This window comes from Trachymyrmex cornetzi, unplaced genomic scaffold (assembly GCF_001594075.2).
Source record: "Trachymyrmex cornetzi isolate Tcor2-1 unplaced genomic scaffold, Tcor1.1 scaffold396, whole genome shotgun sequence".
NCBI lineage: Eukaryota > Metazoa > Arthropoda > Insecta > Hymenoptera > Formicidae > Trachymyrmex > Trachymyrmex cornetzi.
The window spans coordinates 776,488-798,807 of NW_017298703.1; the positions used below are offsets into that span (position 1 = coordinate 776,488).

The following is a 22,320-nucleotide window of genomic DNA, read 5'->3' on the forward strand; positions in this document are numbered from 1 at the left end:
CCCATCCAAGTACTAACCATGCTCAACGTTGCTTGACTTCAGTGATCGGACGAGAACTGGTAGTTTTGAACGTGATATGGAAGTTGCCCGAGGACTTCGATTATTTCAAAACAGATAAATGATCACTTTAACTCTCCCTCCCCATCTTTAATTTTGATAAAAATACACTTATTCAATTACATTTATCATAAAGTATCATTGCATGAGACTCTTGTCTATTATTTATAAGTCTGTTCTCTTTATCATCGCACTGAACTACATAAAAACTTTTTATTTCAATGGTTTCGTTAAACTTTATACATATGTATATATATTTATGTAAGTTATTTATCGTCAATTTATTTTTATCTGTGTATAAACGTAATAGCAATTTTAAAAATCCACAAAGTCCAATCTATAAAGTCGTAAAGAAACTCATTATATTTTTAAATTAAATTTATATCAAACTTATATTCAAAGTGAACACTTTAATTGTACCTGGTGGCAGTTACCGTCGCAAAGCACAAATTCGAGCGACACGTGACTGTTAGTAGCGCTAAATTATCTTTCGCATAAGATATAAAAAAATCTTACTGGCCCTCATCTCGCCCGACGACGAAGAGAACGGGGGCGAAGATAATTATAAAATAAATCTTCAGAAGGAAAGCGGAATGAAGTGTGTTAATAAATTGGGTGGAAGCTGGTAGATGGTAGTAGCAAAGCCATAAAGATGAAGCGGAGAAAAGCTATGAGGCGAGACGGTGGATGGAGGGAGGACTCGAAGGCGGAAGAGATGACGAAGAAGAGAAGAAGCAGAAGAAGATGGAGAAGAAAGAGAGTAAGAAGGGAATATATATATATATATATATATATAATTATATATATGTATACGTATACACACACATAAGTCGTCTAATGGGTAATTACAGATTTTATGCATCACCCTTCTCCCTCGATTTTTACATCAAGAATGCAGAAATATATTATAAACACGGCAATTAAATGTTTTATACTACTGACTTTACGATTCAGGATATATTTTCATTATTACACTGAGCAATTTCATCGGTAATATTAATAAAGAAATATCTGATTGTGACACGAGAATGGGCGCGTCGGTACTTACTGTTCATATTTGCACGAGATTATACGTTTAAATCTTCATATAATTGTATTGCAATAATCACATTAAATTGTAATAAATCGGATTATTATTGAGACTAAATTGATTTTTAATTTATTTCCTATGATTGATTCTCTGCAGGAATAATTACAGCGCTTTTGAACATAATGAAAAAAAATACTAATTTGTTTTTATCGATATAGATGATGAAAATACAATATAATATAGTTGTCAAATTTATAAATTATAAAAAATGATTTGATTGAATATTTGAAAACGTGTTAACAAATATTTGAGTAAGAATAATATAATATCTAAATAGTATAATGTAATAATTTTATTTTAAGTTTACTAGAATTTTATATTACGCGAAGATTATTTTTATTATAAGATAAAATTGTAATATTTATAATATATAAATGTTAAACAGTTATTAAAAAATGCAACATTTAGATAAATTTGCTCTAAGAAAAAGTAAATTTTACGCAAGTTGAAAGATAAAAGAGTCCACGGAAATGAGAAGTGCAGCGAAGTACTCCAAAAGTGATGGAGAATTAATTTGATGATGTGTTTCTTATAACAGTTTCAACATTTTACTGGAACGAAACTTTCCTTTTAGAAAGCTATTTTTTTAGATTGTCATGCATAACGAACGGCAGGATGATAGTAACGTGTGAACGTGAGTTTGCAACCGCGCTTTGATCACGCTACTGGCAAACGTTTATTTAGCAATCGTTTGGGTACGGCTCATTGAAAAACCATTTATATCATGTATTCTCACGTCTTAAGATTCGCCGACTGTGTTCCTTCGCGACACGATTTTTGCGAGACTATCGCATCGTATGGTCGTTAGCGTCCGACGGATGGTATCGAAGGCTCTGAAATGCGTTAGCCGCGCAAAGTATGATTTATAGGAAAAATCCGATTAGCTTTATTCTCAGCTCCAGTACATATCTCCTCACCATGGCCACCTTCTTTTCATCATTCTTCCGCAACTCACCCTCTTCGTGTGGATAGGAAGACGAACTTATATACGGTTCATTTCTCATCATCCTGGATGAATGATTTGTTCTATTCTCAATGAAAATTTCATTAGACATGCATACTTGTCATCTATTAATTTCCGATACATATAGGTATTCATAGTCAGTTCTCATATTTAAAATCGTTTCAAATAGAGTCTTAAGATATAATATAAGCCAATCCGAAAACTGCATTGGCATCTTAAGACGATTTTAAAATAAGAACTGACTATGAATATCGATTGTCATTCTATTTCTGAATAATTATATGAGGCTAAGCGAGATATTGTAAAATCAAAAATACATATCCATCCAGGGCACTCCGTATAAAAGTGATGTTCTAACAATGCAGGCGAATCGATTGATCCGCACGGAAAAGATGTCGACTGTATTAATTTCGCTTGTGCTTCCGCGGCTTGGTCGGGAATGAAACCTCGCTGATTCTCTCCCCTCTCCCCGTTCGCCTCTCAGCATCTCGTTCTGGGATTGTCGTGCCGCTTAATTAGAGTTTGCAAGATGAGATTTTTTTCCGTGTTTCAATAGCGATTCCATTCGACAATTCGATGGCAATTAATCTCGGACGTTGTCGAGGAACGGACGGAAGCGCAGGTAAATATATAGTGGAGAACCCTTTATTCGGGGAAAAACCGATAAAAAGTTTGCAGCGTTATTCTGGATTCTTGCCATCACCACCCTTCCCCTCGTTGCCTTCCTTGCATCTCCTCGCGCCGAAAAACAACGACAGATTCGAATAATGAAAAATTGTTGGTCGACTATCGGGCGTAACACCGCGACGTACAATCGCATTATGTCACCCCCGGTTGTTTTATACCGGAATGGATGGAGAAAACGGGGGGTGGCAGAGGGGCGCGGGGAGCATAAGGGTGAAACACATTATGCGCGCGCTTTTACCAACGCCGCGGCGACCTGGTTATTACATACTGTGAGTTCATTTATCAAATCGTGGGATAGCGAGTTCTTGCGCTTCCATCATGGGGCCGACTAAAAACGCGATTCGTCGGCTATAAATGCGTACTGTCGGCCGTCGCTTCTTATCGGCGACAATTATCACCGGGAAATGATTATTCGCACGTGCGGCATTTTAATGACACCCACGGATAAATCTCCACAGCTTTGTTAATTTCAATTTAATGGATTTCTCAGTCTCGCGATTATTTTTCGTCACGTCGTTATCGCCGAGATATATAATTTAGTGTACTTTCAACGTGTCTGACCTTTTAGAACCCATCAACATTAGCGCCTAAGCTACGTATTACTATACTGTGTCGAAGAATTAGAAATAATAATGAAGGAGAGTTACCTTAACGGATTTGTAATCAACACATTGCCAAATGCGTAACGATCTTGCAAAATAAACACTGCCACGTACTAATGATACAGTATAAATTGCATTAACACATTTCAATTTTACTTTTATCTTTCTGTATAAGTTTCTTAATTATTCATTGTTATAAATGCCATAGCAAAATTTTCTTAAAATTATATAACGTGCGTCTCTTCGTTATGTCTCCTTCAGAAGTTGAGTTTTCGAAAATTGCTCGAATATTGCTAATTAAGAAAGTGCTCTTTACTATTAAATATCGCATCTTGCTGATTGTGAATATTCTGTGTAGTTCTATCGAAGACACGGCACTAATTTATCAATATGTTGGAAGTAATGTCGCGAAAGATTGTCGATTTCATCCGTTTCTGTCAAATCATTTCAGCCTGAGGCGTCGCTAGTATGGAGCTGTAACTCAACAACATACGGATAATGTAATCTTTGCTGTATTGTATTTGCGCATCAGAATCTCATAACGATCCACGAGGATTTCTCAGACTAACGGTTTACTTTCACCGAAGTCAGATTAGCAATTCACTGCCCCTTTTTATTCTAAGGCGCTACGATTAGATTTGCGTAATGCTAATAGAAGCTTATTCCACGAGAATATGTAAATAGTTTCATTATTTGCATTAATTAATTTAAGTTTGAAACGACATTGGTTCAACTTTTATTATTTGAAGAAATAATGACACATAAAGTTATGATGACAAAGTACCAATGAAACGAAAATGAATTGCATTTTTTCTTAACAGTTTTAATTTTTTTTAATAATACAATTATTTTTTATATTAAATTATTTATAAAATAATCTGCATTATATCAATATTCATTTTATCTCATTAAAAGTTGACAATAAATATTTAATAGGAACGTGGAAAATGTATTAATGTCATTTTGAATAAGTGAAGAGAGACGCGATGCATCACAAGAGAATTCCATTTGTTCGAAGTTGGGATGTAAAATTATTTAAGTTAAATATTTCTATTATAGTGTCAAACTAGGGCAATATTGGTATAATAGAGAGCAGCAACTTCTATTAATATTAGATACAGATAACACGAGAAGAGAGTCGTAAATGATGAATGACGTGGATTTTATGTCATACGAAAGTTTCCGAGATAGATCCATTATAATAGGACACATTACATTCCGTATTCCTCATGCAGAGTTAATCCGAGTTAATTCTAATCGATTTCGTGCATTCAAGCCTCACTGTATGAACGCGCATTTGATTCGCTAGATAAAATCGATAAGGTTCATGGAATAGGATTCTCTCGGAATCTCTCAGCGGCGGAATACATTTGTGCCACTGTCGAATGCTTCTCGGAGACATTGTCTGCCCACCACCCCTCGTTGCTATAGCTGAGTGGCGGTGGGGAAATCCCCCTTCTTTTCTTTCTTCTCGCATCCGCGAGAAGAAATCCTAGCGATGGTGCGGCGAACCGCGTCGAAGAATGCATTTAAAAATTCCGAAGAGACGCCAGTCGGGGTGGAAGATAGGGAGGGATGCATACGTAACTCGACGTATAATCACCGCGTCGAAATGCATCGCGACGGCAGGGGTACCTCCGGATTTAATCGCATCGCACCCCGCACCGGTCCTGTTGTTACTACCTGTCACTGTTCCTTGAGACATTCTGACAGGATGCAAGAACGTGCCTCGAGTCAAGTCCTTGTTGTGATCATCGCTCTTAAATCCCTTTCACATCGTCACCTAACGTCTCTACGGTGCAGGAATTTTCTATCGGACTTCGATCGCTCGCGGCAGTATTTGAGTAATGAGACTAGATATTTTCGGATTCAAAGCAGGAAACTTTATCACAAGGAGGAAATGAGTAAAGATAAATAATTAAAAACAATTTGTTAATAGCAATTCATTTTTTTTTAATAATGCACTCTCTATATTTATTATCCAAAATTATCTCCATATTTATTCAAAATTATCAAAACTCTTTATATTTTCTAATTTTCTAACTTCATATTTTATAATTTTTTTCGAAAACTTCTTTTTATGATTTATCATTGTGTGAACAATGTAAAATATGAACCAATTTTAGTGTTCAATTATTTTTAATGAAACTAGGGAAGCTATTATAATGCGCCTGCAGATAACGACCATTCTCACGCTCTCGTTAATTACATAAGGAACTTTCCAATAAATGTAATTCGTCGTTCATAAAGCTCACGATATCTGTAACATGTACGTTATCAGTAATTAACGATTGATTACACCGCTCGGCTGACAATCCGCCACTTCCTGTACGCGCCAATAGAGACAAAGACGTATCTCGTTAATCGCGCTCGGTCTCGTTTAATATGCAACGAACTTAAGGCGTGGATTTCACCGTGGCATTAATATGCTAGCACCTTACGTGGGACGCACGAACACGCACAACTTGAAATCGATTCAGGAATGTCGACGTTCGATTCGCTTTTTATCGGTCAATCCGACGCGACGCACTGATCAGCATTGCCCACGCAATACAAACGCAAGGATAGATGCAATCGCATATGCCAAAAAAAGTGGAAGCGCAACCAGCTCGTTAATTAAAACGTCCGCCTACCTCTCGGTAGCGTCGTGATTATTATTTTCCTCACGTTAAAACGTCATCGATTGAGTGTCGAGACGCAAAAGATGGATATCTTATTTTCCGTCTTGCGTTTAATTTCTTTCCTTTTTTTCTACCATTTATTTGTTCTTATAGGCCGTTTTTCTTTTATTCGTATCCGCTTTGCCTTTAAATAGTTCCCTAATTTTGCTTTAATTGACGTAGTACATGAAATACATAGTTAGAGGACAACAAAATGACAAGATTTTGACAAGAACTCAACAGTTATTATTTCGATGTAAAATAAAACTCTAATTAAGTAATACTTCAATTATAAGTAATATTTATTCTCTATTAATATCTCGTGCACAAAAAAAGATAAAGATTTAACTATTGTTTTCGATTAATATAGCATCATGTTTTATGAATTGGAATAATTATTGAATATTTGTCTTTTTCGTGACTTAAATTGTGTGTACCTATAAAATTTCTGAAAATTTAAATTTTAATATATCGAATTCCGTTTGTTATTTATTGCACTTACTAATTAGCATATTGTATTTTTATCAATTTTTCTTACGTTTATTCGGCTAATTATTTTTTACTCTTCCTTTTACCTCGAAAATTTATTTTATTGTCATTTTTTGCATCTATTGTGCTTGAGATCGTCTACACGCAACTTTCTTGCAAACGTCTTGCCTACGCCTTGTCTCCTTCTCTTCTTCATCATTACCAGGTACCCTCTTTGCGTTTGCGTCTGCCACGATGCTTCTTCTTCCATTAAGAAATAATTTCTATCTGCTCCTCCGTCTCCTCCCTTCGCTCTTAACCCTCCTACCGGCTCATCCTCGACCTCGTCGACCTTGCCTTTATCCCCGCGCGTTTATTAAAGCCTCTTTGTGCGTCGACGTTAGCTGAGGATTTGCCGAGGCCGAATGACGCGCGAACATCGCACTCGCGTTAGCGTATATACCGACGCGAACGAAATCACGCTAAAAAGACCAGCCGTGGATACCGCCGAGTGAACCTTAGAATTAACAACCACCACTAACACTCGGTAGCCTAATAATTATTGTTATTATTTCTCTCCCGCTTCTCTCCAACCCGCTTAGACGCAAAGATTGTAACATAGTTACCGCGCCGTGATTGCCTGTCTTAAGTAACGACTCATTACTCGGCCAGAGGTCGAATGCTGATCGGTACGTAGTGGACAGCCCTTAGCCCTCACTTAAGATTCTTCCAAACTTCACTATGCCACGATATTTCTCGACATTTCGCAAGGTTGAATCTACCTAACAATGCAAGTTCTTCCTGAAGACACGAAGGTCACTTGGCATAAAATATCGAGGTTCAATTAAATAATTAGATTACCGTAGAACTGGCAGAACTTTCGAAAGATATTATAATTTACATAAAGTATTAATTGGTTTTTTATTACGGATTTATTAAGGATTTAAAAATCTCTGTCTTATTCGTTTAGGTTAATCTAATTCCTGCGTTTATATTCATGACTATGGGGAATTGTCAATGATATAAGTAATAATCTATTCCTCTATACCTATATTAAAAGGCATTAATTATTGTCCTAATGAGCATTGTGGAATAGACGAACAGATGTTTACCAAATTGCGGCAAATTGCCTGTTGGCTCGATTCGCGCTGCGCGACGCGACTTAATTAATATTTGTTAATTAAATCGGAATAGTGACTGCGCGCTGTGCGTTTACCACGACCTTCGCTTCACTCTCTCAATTCAATTTGTTGTAAATTACACACGAATGCTTAACTATTCCATTTCTGCTTTGGTAGAATAGCTCGTTTCTAGTACGTTAATGTGTACGTCTTTTTCAATATTACATTACATTAATAAGCTACGGTTTAAATTGTGCCAATATTAGTGCAATGATGTTGAAGAGTTTAATATTTCCGTAAACTGCACTTCCTAAAAGAGAATGACAAACGTTCTTTAAAATTTACGGAATCGAAGGATTTACAAAATTAATTAATGAAATAAAAAAAATTACATATTTAAAAGCTGAAGGAAAAATTTGATTAATTAGCCTATTAAGAATTTGCGGAGCTAATGATGCGACTGTTATATTACCGTGGTCTTTGTATAGAATCTTTAAGCTGATAGTAATGATTACCAGATGAGCAGCGAATACCATTCTCAGTAAATGTGCTACATCGAAGCTAAACGTCGCTGCTAAAGCGATCCACGTCCTGCTTCGATATGATTACTGTTATTACTATTCGAAAGAATGATCTTTTTATTAGACCCGCGAACGATTCTAGCCCTCTGGGACTTCCATTCGTCGTCATTTCTCTGTCAATTGAAAGCGAGGGACGTCGCGAACTAAGATTTAATTTATGACCCTTTAACCGCGACCACGAATGGGATTTGCGGTGAGGTCTAAGAAAATGAATGCTACGCGAGTGCACCTGGCAGAGATGATTGCACTGTGCTCGCCCATGAAAAAAATGTGACGCGTTGAGAGTCTCACGTTAAAATAATAGCGTGCAAATTGTATCTACACTGTTACTTTCGGTGGCTGCAATCTTATACCTGATGTCTGGTGACCACCAGTCGGCATTGAAGTTAAAAAACTTATACAACGAATATACGGTATCCACCTGGGAAATTTACGGGAATGAATCTACGTGACGATGTAAATATCCACATCACTTCCATAATACAAAAGTAAAATTCACCGCTCTGTCGAATGTTGCAGTCGGATTATTGTATGCCATTACTATTAAAATCAGTAATACGTCGACAAGGGACTGTACGTTTCAATATTTTTGGGAATGTTCACTATCGTGGAAATGGGGAAAACGGAATATGCAATGAGAGGTCATCACCGAACTAATATCGATAATTAATACCCAATAAATACTTAAACGGTAGGAACATTTACTCCGCGCTAGCCGGGCTAGCAGTTGTTCATAATTTCGTTGTAAATATTTAATTCTTCATTCCGTTCGTGTCATCCTCGTTTCGTTAATACAAGAACATCCTGGCATATATATACGGTAAATATATTATACAAGCCTGTTAACTGCAATCATCAATGACTGTCTCTCTAATTTTACACAAATTCGCCAATTATTGTAAATCCCCGATTTTTTAACTAGCAATTGAAAAATTGTCGACCAAGCCAAACTGAAACTAATTGTATGAAACTCGATACATGTACGTCAGTCTTCTTCAAATTATTAAAGATAATTATATTTTAATCAGGTTTTTGTGTCACATGGTCTCTGACGTGATAAGAATGCATTACTTTATCCTCACTAAATAAATTGCATTGAAATGAACAGGAAAAATTGAAGAAATTTTATAATAAGCTCAGTAAAATGTACAATTTTATATTGCAAAATTTTATGAACATTCTGAAATTTTTTAATGAAAAATTTATTAAACATTTATAGATTTATTTTTATCTATTTTTTGTATGCAATTAAATAAAAACTTGAATTATTAAAAAATATTATAAGTGGAAATTAGAACAAATAACTCAAATAAGAAGGAATTCTATTTTCGGTCGAAGTGTATATTAATGTTGTATAATATATCATTATATACAATATATTCATATTTCCACGGGAAAAAAAGGATTCTGTTAAAATATTTAAAAATTTAGCTGGATACAGATTTGAAAATAAGATGAACCATCAAAATAATTATGTACGAAACTTAAGCATGAAGAGCAATGCTGCAAAAACTTTTGACATTCAACAATTCTAACAATCAGCTCGAATATCCTACATGATTATCGTGATGATCGAACAAAATAATTTTCAGATCTGTATCTCTATCTTATATGGTATAACTCAGCAAAATTATTTTTTCCATATAGATTTATAAATACATTTTTATGATTTTCTAAACTGCACTAATTCATATTATTGGACTTGAAATGCAATCATAAATTAGAAATATTACAAATTACAATTGATTGTCAATTTAGTAGATAATGAATATTGTTAAACATCAAAATTTTTTTCGACCGAAATAGGGAATTCTGTCTCTTATTTGATTAAAAAATGTGTAATAACACACACTCCTTCCTGTAATTGAACTATTCTACCTACAATAGTTTAATTAAAATAAATAAACTGCGCTAATCAATTTGTATAAAAAATTTGTATATTCCTGTTGCAGGTGGTAGTAGAGAGCTCGACGCTGGCATTGGAGTACGGTGATCTTGAGATCGATCCTGGTTCTCCAGTGAACCCGGATCTGCTATTCGATTCGCAACTGATGCATCTTTACGTGCTGACGGAGAAGAAGGTCTCAAAGGTCAAGGTGCAGGAGTGTTCGGTTTACAAGACGTGCTGGGACTGTCTGGGCGCAAAAGATCCATATTGTGGCTGGTGCTCGTTGGAAAACAAGTGCAATCTGCGCAGCGACTGTCAGGACGCGGCTAAAGATCCACTCTACTGGATCTCCTACAAGAGTGGTAGATGCACAACGATCACCACTGTCACGCCAGACCAACTGCAACGCACCACTGCCAGGACTCTCGAGCTCGTCATCGAGAACCTGCCGACGCTGTCCGGGCAGTTTCTGTGCGCATTTTCCGCCCTCGACAAGACTCTGATCACGAATGCTTCGCGAAAGTCCTACGGTGTGAACTGTACCACACCGAGAACCGATTTATTGCCATCGATACCGCCGGGCCGACACCATTTCACGGCCAAACTGTCGGTTCGGATGACAAACGGGCCCGATTTGGTAGCGACAAATTTCACTTTCTTCGATTGCAACACGTACAGTTCCTGCACACAATGCGTATCATCGAGCTTTCCATGTGACTGGTGTGTTGACGGTCATCGGTGCACACACGATACGGCGGAGAATTGTCGGAACGACATTCTTGTCACGGGAGTTAGCGTAAGTATCTTATTATTTATCTTTAGAGTAAGAAAAAATTGACCGATATTTTCATAAACGGTCAATAGAAGATTTCGAGTCAAATAATATATATATATATATATATATATATATATATATGTTTCATTTCCAAAAAAAAAGCTTTCTCTTTAATTCTTATTTGAATTTGAATAAACGATTCAAATAGTGGAAATGGCTATAAATGACTATAAATCTTTTAAATAACAAATGACATACAAATATTAACCTACTTGATTGCTCCGTCGTCATTCAATGTTTTTTTCTTTTTCCTCTTGTTTTATTGTATTTGCATAACACAATATATTCGCGAAAACACAGTTAGTAATAATTGCGCTTCAATTACTAGAGTATGACGATCTCGTGTATCATTTTACGTAGCACTTCCAACATTGACAATAATGCGCAAAATACAATTGCACAAAATATTATTAATAAATAATACTAAGTGCCGCTTCAATTGACTTATTCGATCAAATAACTCGAGCGTTACTCCGCTCTCGCGCTCACGCATTCGGAAATTGTAATTACATTTATCATGAATTTTAAAAAATATGTAGCTCAATGCGTGAGACGTATTCAAATATAAATAAAGCTAAAGGAATATACAGTGAGTGCAAAAAATATTCGTACAGAGGAAATATCTTTAAAATAACTTTATTTAAAAAAAATAAACATTAATTAACAATTTATTAACAAAAAATAAAATAGGCAATATATTCCTCAAAATTATTTTACGTACAAAGATGTGAAATAATTAAAATATGTTATCCTAAAGTAAGCTAAAATAAAAAATTACTTTTTTTGGGCCTAAAAAAATTCGTACAGTCGAGAAATTTAACTTCTAAAATTAGAAACACGCAAAGCTGTTTTATTTATGTTAGGACAAAACTAATTGTATATAATTAATGTTAATTTTCTACAAATAAGGCTTTTTTTATAAAAATTTATCCTGTACAAATACTTTTTGTACTTACTGTAATTATTGCAACGGAATAGTGATTTATATGAATCCTATCTTCTACGGTCTCAATCTCCAAAAATAAATAAACGTAACATATGCGAAATATTGTTTCGCTAAACAGTCTTTGCTCCAATATGCTCGCGCACTATTAATAAATTGTAGGAGTTATTGATTGTGCGGACCGATAATCACTAATTGGTCGGAATATTCACATTACGAATAATAATAATGCGACGGCACGCGGAGTGGCTTGTGCTGCTGTCTGCCTGCTTCTGTATTAACCGCATGAATGGTAGCGTACCGACCTTGCTTATACATCGACCCACCGTATGCCACATAAAACAAGGCTATACGCCAGCCAAAATGTTGTCACCTCGTTCTACCGAAATATACAACGGTTTATCAAATAAACACGGTTCGAATATGTCGTTTGTATTCGAAATCGATTTCTGAAGAGCTATTATTATTTTTGCATTTTGGTTTTAATCGATTCGCGTCGCCTAAATTACAAGTATTATCACTAGATTTGAGAACTTTATCAAAACGTAATAAAACGTAAGGAAAATATTGTTACTTGAATTTTAATTTAATGATTTAGTCTAACTTTGATTGATAGATAGGTATGCATTTTAAATCTTCGTATCAAAATATATAATAAAATGAATCACGCAAAAATTTAATAAGTTTATATATATAATCAAAACTATATTATTTTATAAGTGATTTATAATAATTTTTAGATCAATAGTAATCTGAAATTATTGCGAGGAAATTTCTGTATCCGTTTAATATTTCTTGCTAAATCTCTCGGGCAAATGGGAATGTTAAATATTATGTTATATTAAATATATGAAAGATATTGAGTAAATTATCATATCATTAATTTAAAAAAAAATATATATATATGTATACAAGTTTGCAAATATCTTGAGTGTAGCAAAACTATTAACATGTGTTGAATTTTTTTTATATATTTGATTTTAACTAGAGTAAAAATAATATTTGATATTATTTACACTTTTAAAGACCATATCTATAATAAAGTAAACCGTAAGCCATAAGAAATTGACCACTTACAGTCGAATATGAGCAGAATAACTGACTATGATTGGTCAATTTTTTACGGCTTACAATTTATTACCTCTATTATAAATGGTCCTTTAAGATACACTCGACCGCCACACAAGAAATCCCAAGAAGTTCCTAAGAAATCTGTAGTAATTTAAATACAGCCAAAGAAGTTAAACGTATATATTTCCAAGCTCACACAGTAATTGATATATAATTATCACAATTTTTTACATTTAAAATTACATATATATACGCATACATATCTTGATTTTGTATGAAGGTAATTAATAACAATGCTCCACATATCAAATAAAATTGTTATATTCATTATTGTTGTAAATTTCCTTTACAAAATAAAGACATGCACGTGTATATACGCATACTTTTAAAATTAGTAAAAAATTATAAGAAAGTATAAGTTTAAATGTGAAAAAAACTCTTGCTGAAATTAATACCATGTATTCGCTTATATTCACATTTTACTGAAATTCATTAAAGTTTCAAAATGGATTTACATCATTTTCGCAAGATAAACGATTCATATGTGCTGCAAACTCACAACATCTAATTTCAGAGCAGAATTGCGATTCTGTTGTTGCGTACATGTTAACATGCATCAACTAATTTCATTTCGACATCAACTTGATTTGATTTGGAGTTAAAACGTTGCGTTCACTCCATGAATATTAATATGTGATTATCAATTAACTTGTAATTTTTGATGAAAACTTGGTGCTGAGAACTTTGCTCTATGATTTGAATTGTATAATATCTAAAATAATCAAATGGAATAAAATCGAATTAAATAAGATAAAGTGCTAACAGCAGCACCCTAATAAATTGGATGAAAAAAATAGAGCATGAGTGAAATAAAATATGAAAACAGATGAATTTAAAACGTAAAAATTTAGAATTATTTTAACAATATATTAGTTTAATTAAAATATTACCTTGCCTTTGTGATAACTTTATGTACATCTTGCAGAGAATGGGACCAAGCTATAGGAGTGGGCCAGGTTTTTGTCCCACTATAAATGCCACCGAATCTCAAGAGATCCTCGTGTCTTCCGGTATAAAAAAAGCGATACGAGTTAAAGTGCATATCATTGGGGTAAGTAAAAAAAAACTACTACATCACTAATAATTAGATTATTTTTTATCTCCGAATTTTTTGTGGAATTATAAAATATTACAAAAATTTCACGAGCTTTTCTAAATTTCATTTCTAATGCCCAATTTCTTCACTTCCAGATAAGTTGCGGATAACCTTATCCAGGAGATATCTCCATTGTATTCTAGGAGATATCTCTTGGATAAAGTTATCTAGACGTGAAGAAATTGGGCATGAAATGATAAATTTAATGAACATCTTAAATCTTAGTTTTTATATGCAAAAATTAAGTACATCATTGAATTCAGAATTCTATTGAGATATTAATGTACATTCTGGCAAATTTTCAGCAATTCATCATACAGACGCGGTTCGTGTGCCAATTCAACATTGAGGGTCGCGTGACGAGCGTAAATGCGCGTTTGCTAGCTGACACGATCTACTGCGAGGAAACGGAATTCTCTTATACCTCTCGCGCGCCGAATATCACGGTACCTTTCGCAGTAATCTGGGGCGGCTCCAAACCTTTGGATAATCCAGACAATATACACCTTGTGATATACCGTTGCCGCGATATGGCAGACAACTGCGGCATGTGCTTGGCTCTGCCAACAAAGTACGGATGTGGCTGGTGCCAGAGCTCAGACAGATGCGAGGTGAAGGATCAGTGCGACCGCGGCACTGGCATGTGGCTGAACAGCAACCAGACCTGCCCAAATCCGGAGATAAAATCATTCGAGCCGGTAATGGGCCCCTGGGAAGGCAACACAAACGTGACGATTCGCGGTATCAATCTTGGCAAGACATTCAAGGTAAGAAAGACGTCATTTTGTTTATCTGTTACTCGTTATCGAAGTAAAATATAGTTGCTTTCGTCTATCGTTCTCGTTTGTTGTTTGCATAGTAATATATCACAATAATTAATAGAAAAGATCGATTTTTTTTTAAACTTGTTAAAGAATATCTACATTTTTAAAGCACTTTCGAAATTTGCAGAAGTTATACGAAGTTATTAAACATTTCCAAAAGCGCATTAGATCGAGCGTTCTGAAATCAAATTTATTTTAAATGCCTTAAACGCCATGATCTTCCAATATTCATTAAAAAATGTTTTTACGATATCACTATTTTTATCTAATCATATCTCAACTAAAAGTTAATATTAAAAAAAAATTTTTGATTTACTTTTGAAAATATGTATTTATAAATTTTTATATTTATTTATAGAAATATAAATAAATTACATTGACAATTAAATTATTAAAATTCTATTAAAGACAACCTGATTTTTTAATTTGTTATTCTGTTTTAAATAAGTAAGATCTCTTTTTTTTAAATATTAATATGCGATACCTAAAGATTTTTTAAATTACAATATTCAGTATACTCATTCGTGTATTGCGAATATATGTATCTCATTCGTGTTTATATATTTAGCATGTTAACCTTTTATTATCATTATTACGATATCAGTATTTGTTACCCAACTAAATTATTTAATATACCTACATAATTTTAATATACGTTGCAGGACATAGTTGGGGGCGTTACCGTAGCCGGTATGCGATGTCTACCGTATGAGGAACTTTATATTCGAACGAAGCAAATCGTTTGCCGAGTCGATGGACCTGGCACGCAGGAAGGCAGGAGTGGACCTGTCATCGTCAAGATCGAAGACTTCCGCGGCGAATCAGACTATAATTTCGAATTTGTGGATCCACAGATTATCTCAATATCACCCAAGTACGGACCTTTGAGCGGTGGTACTACTATCAAGATCACCGGTAATTATATGAACGCCGGCAGCACTATCCATGCTGATATTGACGATCTTCCCTGCTCTATAATAAGTGCCGAACCTAACGAGGCTCTTTGCATGACGAGTCCAAGCGATCAAAAGCGAAATGGCTTGCTGAAGATGTCTTTTGACGGTGGCAAACGTTTATATGATGGCCACTTTGAATATGTCGACGATCCAACAATTGAGAGCGTGGAGAGCGGCGTGGCCGGTCAAATGAAGGTCCCAAAGGGAATTCCAGCGGGTGGAATAAAGATCTCAGTGACCGGCAAGAATCTCGGTTACATACAAAGTCCACAAATGTATGTCTACTATGATGAGAAGATGTTCGTATCGCAATGCGAGGTGCACAGTCAGGAGAACATGGTGTGCAAGTCACCGACCATCGAAGTACCCGAACACATAATATTGGATGCCGAACGTCCGCTTTCTCTCGAATATGGTTTCCGCATGGACAATGTTACCGGCGTGCAGAATCTCTCGCAGCACGGCTTTAATCACTTTCTTCTATATCCAAATCCGATCTATGAAGTCTTCGATGAGGAAGTCAAATATTATAAGAGTGATTATCTGACGATCAATGGTCAACATCTCGATCGTGCCTGCCAAGAGTCCGATGTGGTTGTGCAAATCGGTAACGCTTTTTGCAATGTCACATCTTTATCACGGCAACAACTCACCTGCCGACCACCCTTAACGCAACCACCAGCCATTGATGCCCAAGGTCTGCCCAATAAACAAGAATTGCCGGAGGTGGTGTTAATAGTGGGCGGTACGCTTCATTATAACATTGGCAAGCTTAGCTACGCACTGCCAGCTGGATTGAACGGGCCGTTGTCGAAACCCGCGCTCATAGGCGTGATCGTAGCCATTGTGATCTTAGTAGTCGTATTCATAGCGTTCCTTATCGCTTATCGCCGAAAATCTACGGAGAGCAATCGTGTGTTGAAAAATATGCAGGAGCAGATGGATATTCTCGAGTTACGAGTCGCTGCTGAGTGTAAGGAGGCTTTTGCCGAACTACAGACAGAAATGACTGATCTCACAGGAGACCTTACTAGTGGTGGCATACCCTTCCTTGATTACCGCACTTATGCGATGATGATATTATTCCCCAGCGACGATAATAGTCCGGTACTGCAGTGGGATAGGCCAGAACTTGTACGAAAGGAGAAAGGATTGCGCTTATTCGGTCAACTGATAATGAATAAGACTTTCTTATTACTGTTCGTACGAACGCTCGAGAGCAATCGTTATTTCTCGATGAGAGATCGAGTTAACGTTGCCAGCCTGATTATGGTTACGCTGCAGAGCAAAATGGAATATTGCACAGACATCCTAAAAACTTTGTTGGCGGATCTTATTGAGAAGTGCACTGAAGGCAAAAGCCATCCAAAATTATTTCTTAGGAGGTAAGTATATGACGTTATACTTTCAGTTATTAATATTCGATGAAGATACTTGTGATTTAAAGAAACTTATTTATTTTGTAGGACTGAGAGCGTTGCTGAGAAGATGTTGTCTGCTTGGTTCACATTTCTCTTGTACAAATTTATGAGAGAATGCGCCGGTGAACCATTGTACGTATTGTTTCGCGCTGTAAAACAGCAGGTCGATAAGGGTCCTGTCGATGCGATTACTTCAGAAGCACGATATTCTTTATCCGAAGAAAAATTGATTCGACAATCCATCGACTTCAAGCCAATGGTAAAGATGCGTTAATAATTCGACAAGATAAGTTAATGCTTTGCAATAATAATAATAATGTTTCTATTACAATTTTAGACGGTTTATGTTTCGATATCTCAACAAACCGTGTTTGTTGGCGGAATGGATCCTAACACGGAGAACGTGCCAGTCAAGGTCCTTGACTGCGACACAATATCTCAAGTGAAGGAAAAAGCGTTGGATACGATCTACCGAGCGACTCCGTATAGTCAAAGACCTCGAAAGGAGGATCTTGATCTTGGTAAAAAAATCTTGCACTTGAATACTTATTAAACTTCATGTAAAATTATGCGATTCTCATATTATGCTTAATGAAATATTGCAGAATGGCGAACTGGCGCGTCCGGTAGATTAATTCTCTACGACGAAGATTCGACAACGAAGACAGAAGGCGAGTGGAAGAAGAGAAACACTTTGAATCATTACAGGGTACCGGATGGAGCATCACTCAACTTAGTCTCCAAACAATCGTCTATATACAACCTTTCAATTCTGTCAGAGAAGACAGACAAATCGCACAAATACGAAACTTTGAATCTTAGCAAGTTCAGTTCGGCAAGTCCTCCTCTCTCTCGCGCCACTTCTCCGCTTAATCAAAATATTGAAGCTGGTATGAAGATTTGGCATCTTGTTAAGCACCATGATTCTGACGCGCGAAAGGAGGGAGATCGCGGAAATAAAATGGTCTCAGAGATCTATTTGACGAGGTTACTGGCAACAAAGGGTACTCTCCAGAAATTCGTCGACGATCTGTTCGAGACAATATTCAGCACTGCCCATCGAGGCTCGGCGCTACCTCTCGCCATCAAGTACATGTTCGATTTCATGGATGACCAAGCTCTGCAACACGGCATATCCGATCCGGAAGTGGTCCACACGTGGAAGAGCAATTCCCTTCCCCTTAGGTTTTGGGTTAATCTCATAAAAAATCCGAATTTTATTTTCGATATACACAAGTCTAACATTGTGGACTCGTGTTTGTCCGTCGTGGCGCAGACATTTATGGATAGCTGCTCAACGTCGGATCATAGATTAGGTATGTAATTTTTACCAATTTTTACATTACATCTGCGTTAATTAAGGAGATTCAGGAATGCATTTTTTTTCTGCTGTTCTTAGGTAAAGACTCTCCGAGTTCGAAACTATTATACGCGAAGGACATTCCAGTGTACAAAGAGTGGGTAGAGCGTTACTACTCAGATATTAAAGTCATGCCAGCCATATCCGATCAAGACATGAATGCCATGCTTGCCGAAGAGTCGAGGGTATTTATCCATCTTTATATTCGTAACGTATAAATTTCATAAATTTGTTCAATACGATTTCTAACGCATCAACATTCGTTTAATTTTGTTTCAGTTGCACACAACGGAGTTTAACACGAACTGTGCTTTATACGAACTGTATACATACGCGGGTAAATACAACGAACAACTAATAGTCACGCTCGAGGAGGACGAGTTCTCGCAGAAGCAGAGACTGGCGTACAAGCTGGAGCAAGTGCACAATATAATGGCGGCGGACAATCCCTGATGCATGACCATGAATTCCATGAAACACATGACGAAATCTGCTCGTCAAGAGTTACCCTGCTGAGCGGTCAATCGCGGTCCGATGTAATTATCAACGACACGAACGAGGGGAACTGGCCTACCTTGAAATCAATAATCTCAGGTTCCGTGCAAAAGCCAGTTTTCTCAGCTTAACGCGAATCGCGAGTGAACTTTGGAGTTATTCCAGACAAGGGGGCTAAAAGCGTCGCGAGTTAACTGGGAATTAATTAAAGGACTAAGTGTTAAAAGTATGTGTCGAGGAAGTCTTCTCAGAGGTCGCCAGTTCGTAGGTGTGGCCATAATCATAAGCACATTGCCGCGTGCGCGTATAATTGTATATAAGATATCAAAAATCATGAATAATTGTAATAGGATATTAAATGTACGATCACCCCTCGACTTGACGGTCGAGTCGAGTGCAAAAGCGGGGCGAGAGCGTTTCTCTCGCCGCGCGGTGATCGCACGCCCGTTTGCACCGCGAGTGATTTTAAAAATGAATGTAATAATGTGAAACACGCTAGTGATAAGAGAGGCGCGAGTGAGGGAATCAGCCGCGATATCGATCGATAATTTGTAAATGTGTTTAAAAAAAATAATACGGTCGATTGCCGGTGCCGTGATCTCGGTGATCTGGCGATTTTTAACGAAGAAACATTTCCATCCACCGCTACTCTAGCTGAAATTTTTTGAACTGACGAATTTTAAGAGATAATGATAATTATCGATAACGATGAAATAATTAAACGATATGGATATATTATATATGTATGGATGGTATGTCGTATGTATATGTGTACATATATACACTTTATACTGGCGCAAGCATGCCTGTGTGTGCGTGTGCGTATATCTAGTATCCGATGAGGAGGCGCGCGTGCGAGCAGGTAGGACGGTATTCCGCGCCGAGTTATTTTGCCATAACTTTATCACACAAAACGAGACTTAAGGAAGTCTCACTTGCTCACACGCTTATAAGCGCGCTGTCGCACGCTCCATAACTCGGCAGCGCCGTACCGCACGCACGTGCGTATTTAATATGGTGTATTACGTATACTTACACGGCGCTCGAGAAGGGAAGGAAGAAGGGAGGGAAAAATAAGTCATCCGCGCAACGGAGACAGACTGTGTATTAGTTAGTAAGTAATTAATCTATGGACTATGGCCGCGCGCGAGGCCAGCTCGATGTGACGGTTGTGTTGAGTGTGCGTGCTTCCCCCCTCCTTGGTCTCCGCGACTCATTGTTCCATTTCGCCATTTAATCGTTCATTCCTATCGTCGTGCATCCATCACCGATGTCATCGTCGCTATTCCATAATCATCGATAACCCCTATCCTTTTCCTCCCTTATCCTTATGTCCATCGTTACCTTCCAATCCCTCTCTCTCCTCTCATACTGTTTGTAGCATGTCCACCATCGAAGTTCTCCTGCTCTTCCTTCATCCTCCTGGAATTCATCTACGTACCACTTTCAATCTCTATCTACCCATCTTTCTCTCTCTTTCTCTCTCTCTCTCTTTCTCCCTTGTAATGCTTCAACGCCTCCGTCGTCATGTTGTTGTCACTCTTAATTATTGTAATATATAATGAATAACGATCACTGTTGAGTATTGTCTGATTGTAATACATTGATATTGAATTGATATTGAATTGATAATCATTAATTAAAAGCGTAACATTAACTCTGTGGATGTAGCCATATTGGTGTGCGTGAAAGTGAGCTGCGCGAATGGATGTGTGTTTGATCGAGAGCCGAAAGCATTGCCGAAGAGTCGCCGCACCGTTGAATAAAGTTGTCCGATCAACCTGTCATTTCCTTCGTATTTACGCACAAATTGCCAAATCACACCACATTACCTGTAAATCGGGCGACACAAGTCCGATCTACAGAGTGCCTGATCCTGGTATGATTTTACATACTCTTGCGAAGGATTAAGGAGTTAATGGGATTCGAAGCTGGGGTGTTCTTCGAGTTCATTTAACGTGACGTTCTGTCAATGCGTACGGCTGGTAGCGAATGACGGTCCGACGTGTATGCGCGTGTGCATGTGTCCTGTGCGTCAATTCAATGTGCAGTTATACGTGGAGAAAGTATTTATTGCTCAAAAAACATCGGAAGACCGTGGTGGAAAGGTAAGGAAGCGGGTAAAAGATATGGAGTTGTTGGTAGGCTTACTGGAAAAGGAATTGGGGGGAGGGTGGGATGGAAAGTCGGAAGAAGGAACAGAGAATCTACGCGGTGGCGAAGACACATCGCCAGACAGGGTAATAATCGCGCGACAGGGAAAAGAGGTGGGAAATGGTACAATTAATAATGATGGTAACGGGTCAACCGAACGATCCGACAACCAACGGTTTCCCTCGAGGATGAGGCGTGATCGCGTACTCGCCCGCTGTTCCGCGCACAAGAGAACGGGGCGTGCGGTACCCTCCCCCGCGCACGCCGACTTCAAATGGTACTAATAAACCCAAAGTGCCTCTGGTAGATTTTTGGGCATAAGCTTGAGTAATAAAGACTACATAGCGTTTACTATAAAAAAAAAAAAAGAAAGGAAGGAAAAGAGACACGACTACGACGCGACTGCTGATTATAATAAAACGATAATAAAAGAGCCGAGAAAGAGAGAGAAAAAAAGCGAACGGAGGTGCGGGCGTACCGGGTGTGTACGCGGTGCGTACACTAATTAAACGTTTAGATAGATATTAACGTATAGTCGGTAGCCTAGTCTCTATGTCGGTGTCTGTCTGCCCTGAGTGTCTTTCCCACGGTGTACCCCTCAAGTGCGTGTACCTTGAAACCCCGGCGAGCAGATTCCCTCACAATCCAACGCCCTCGGTCACCGTCGTCCTCGAGTTCAGCCTCTCCCCCGCGTCACGTCCCCGGCCGTGTATCGACCTATTGTGGATCCTCGCCGTCCTTTGTCTCCCGAGCCCGACCCCCGAATCTTCTCCAGTACCTCGACACCCCGTCTTTTAAACGCAACTAACTGTGCTCACATCACGCGTCATTCGCCACAATTACCGATCGGCACGTTTTGCTAAGTAAATATTATTATTATTATTATTGTATCGATGGTTCCTCATCAATTATGGAATATATGAATCCCGATTTGTAAAATTCGACTTAACTAAGAAGATGTGTAATAACTTAATCATCGTATCATTC

At 37.3% G+C, this 22,320-nt stretch overlaps 1 protein-coding gene across 3 annotated transcripts in view; it reads left to right on the forward strand.

Moving 5' to 3' along the window:
- The window catches only part of PlexA (plexin A), a 286,570-nt gene extending 264,959 nt beyond the window's left edge, over positions 1-21,611 (forward strand). For all 3 annotated transcript variants that reach the window (XM_018512215.1, XM_018512214.1, XM_018512216.1), the window contains 9 exons: positions 10,183-10,914; positions 13,953-14,078; positions 14,429-14,890; positions 15,610-17,288; positions 17,370-17,583; positions 17,662-17,845; positions 17,930-18,640; positions 18,724-18,869; positions 18,964-21,611. In XM_018512215.1, coding sequence (XP_018367717.1) covers positions 10,183-10,914; positions 13,953-14,078; positions 14,429-14,890; positions 15,610-17,288; positions 17,370-17,583; positions 17,662-17,845; positions 17,930-18,640; positions 18,724-18,869; positions 18,964-19,137 — 4,428 coding nt within the window. In that variant the 3' untranslated portion in view covers positions 19,138-21,611. The remainder of the gene's footprint in view (positions 1-10,182; positions 10,915-13,952; positions 14,079-14,428; positions 14,891-15,609; positions 17,289-17,369; positions 17,584-17,661; positions 17,846-17,929; positions 18,641-18,723; positions 18,870-18,963) is intronic.
- The last annotated feature ends 709 nt before the right edge of the window (positions 21,612-22,320 follow it).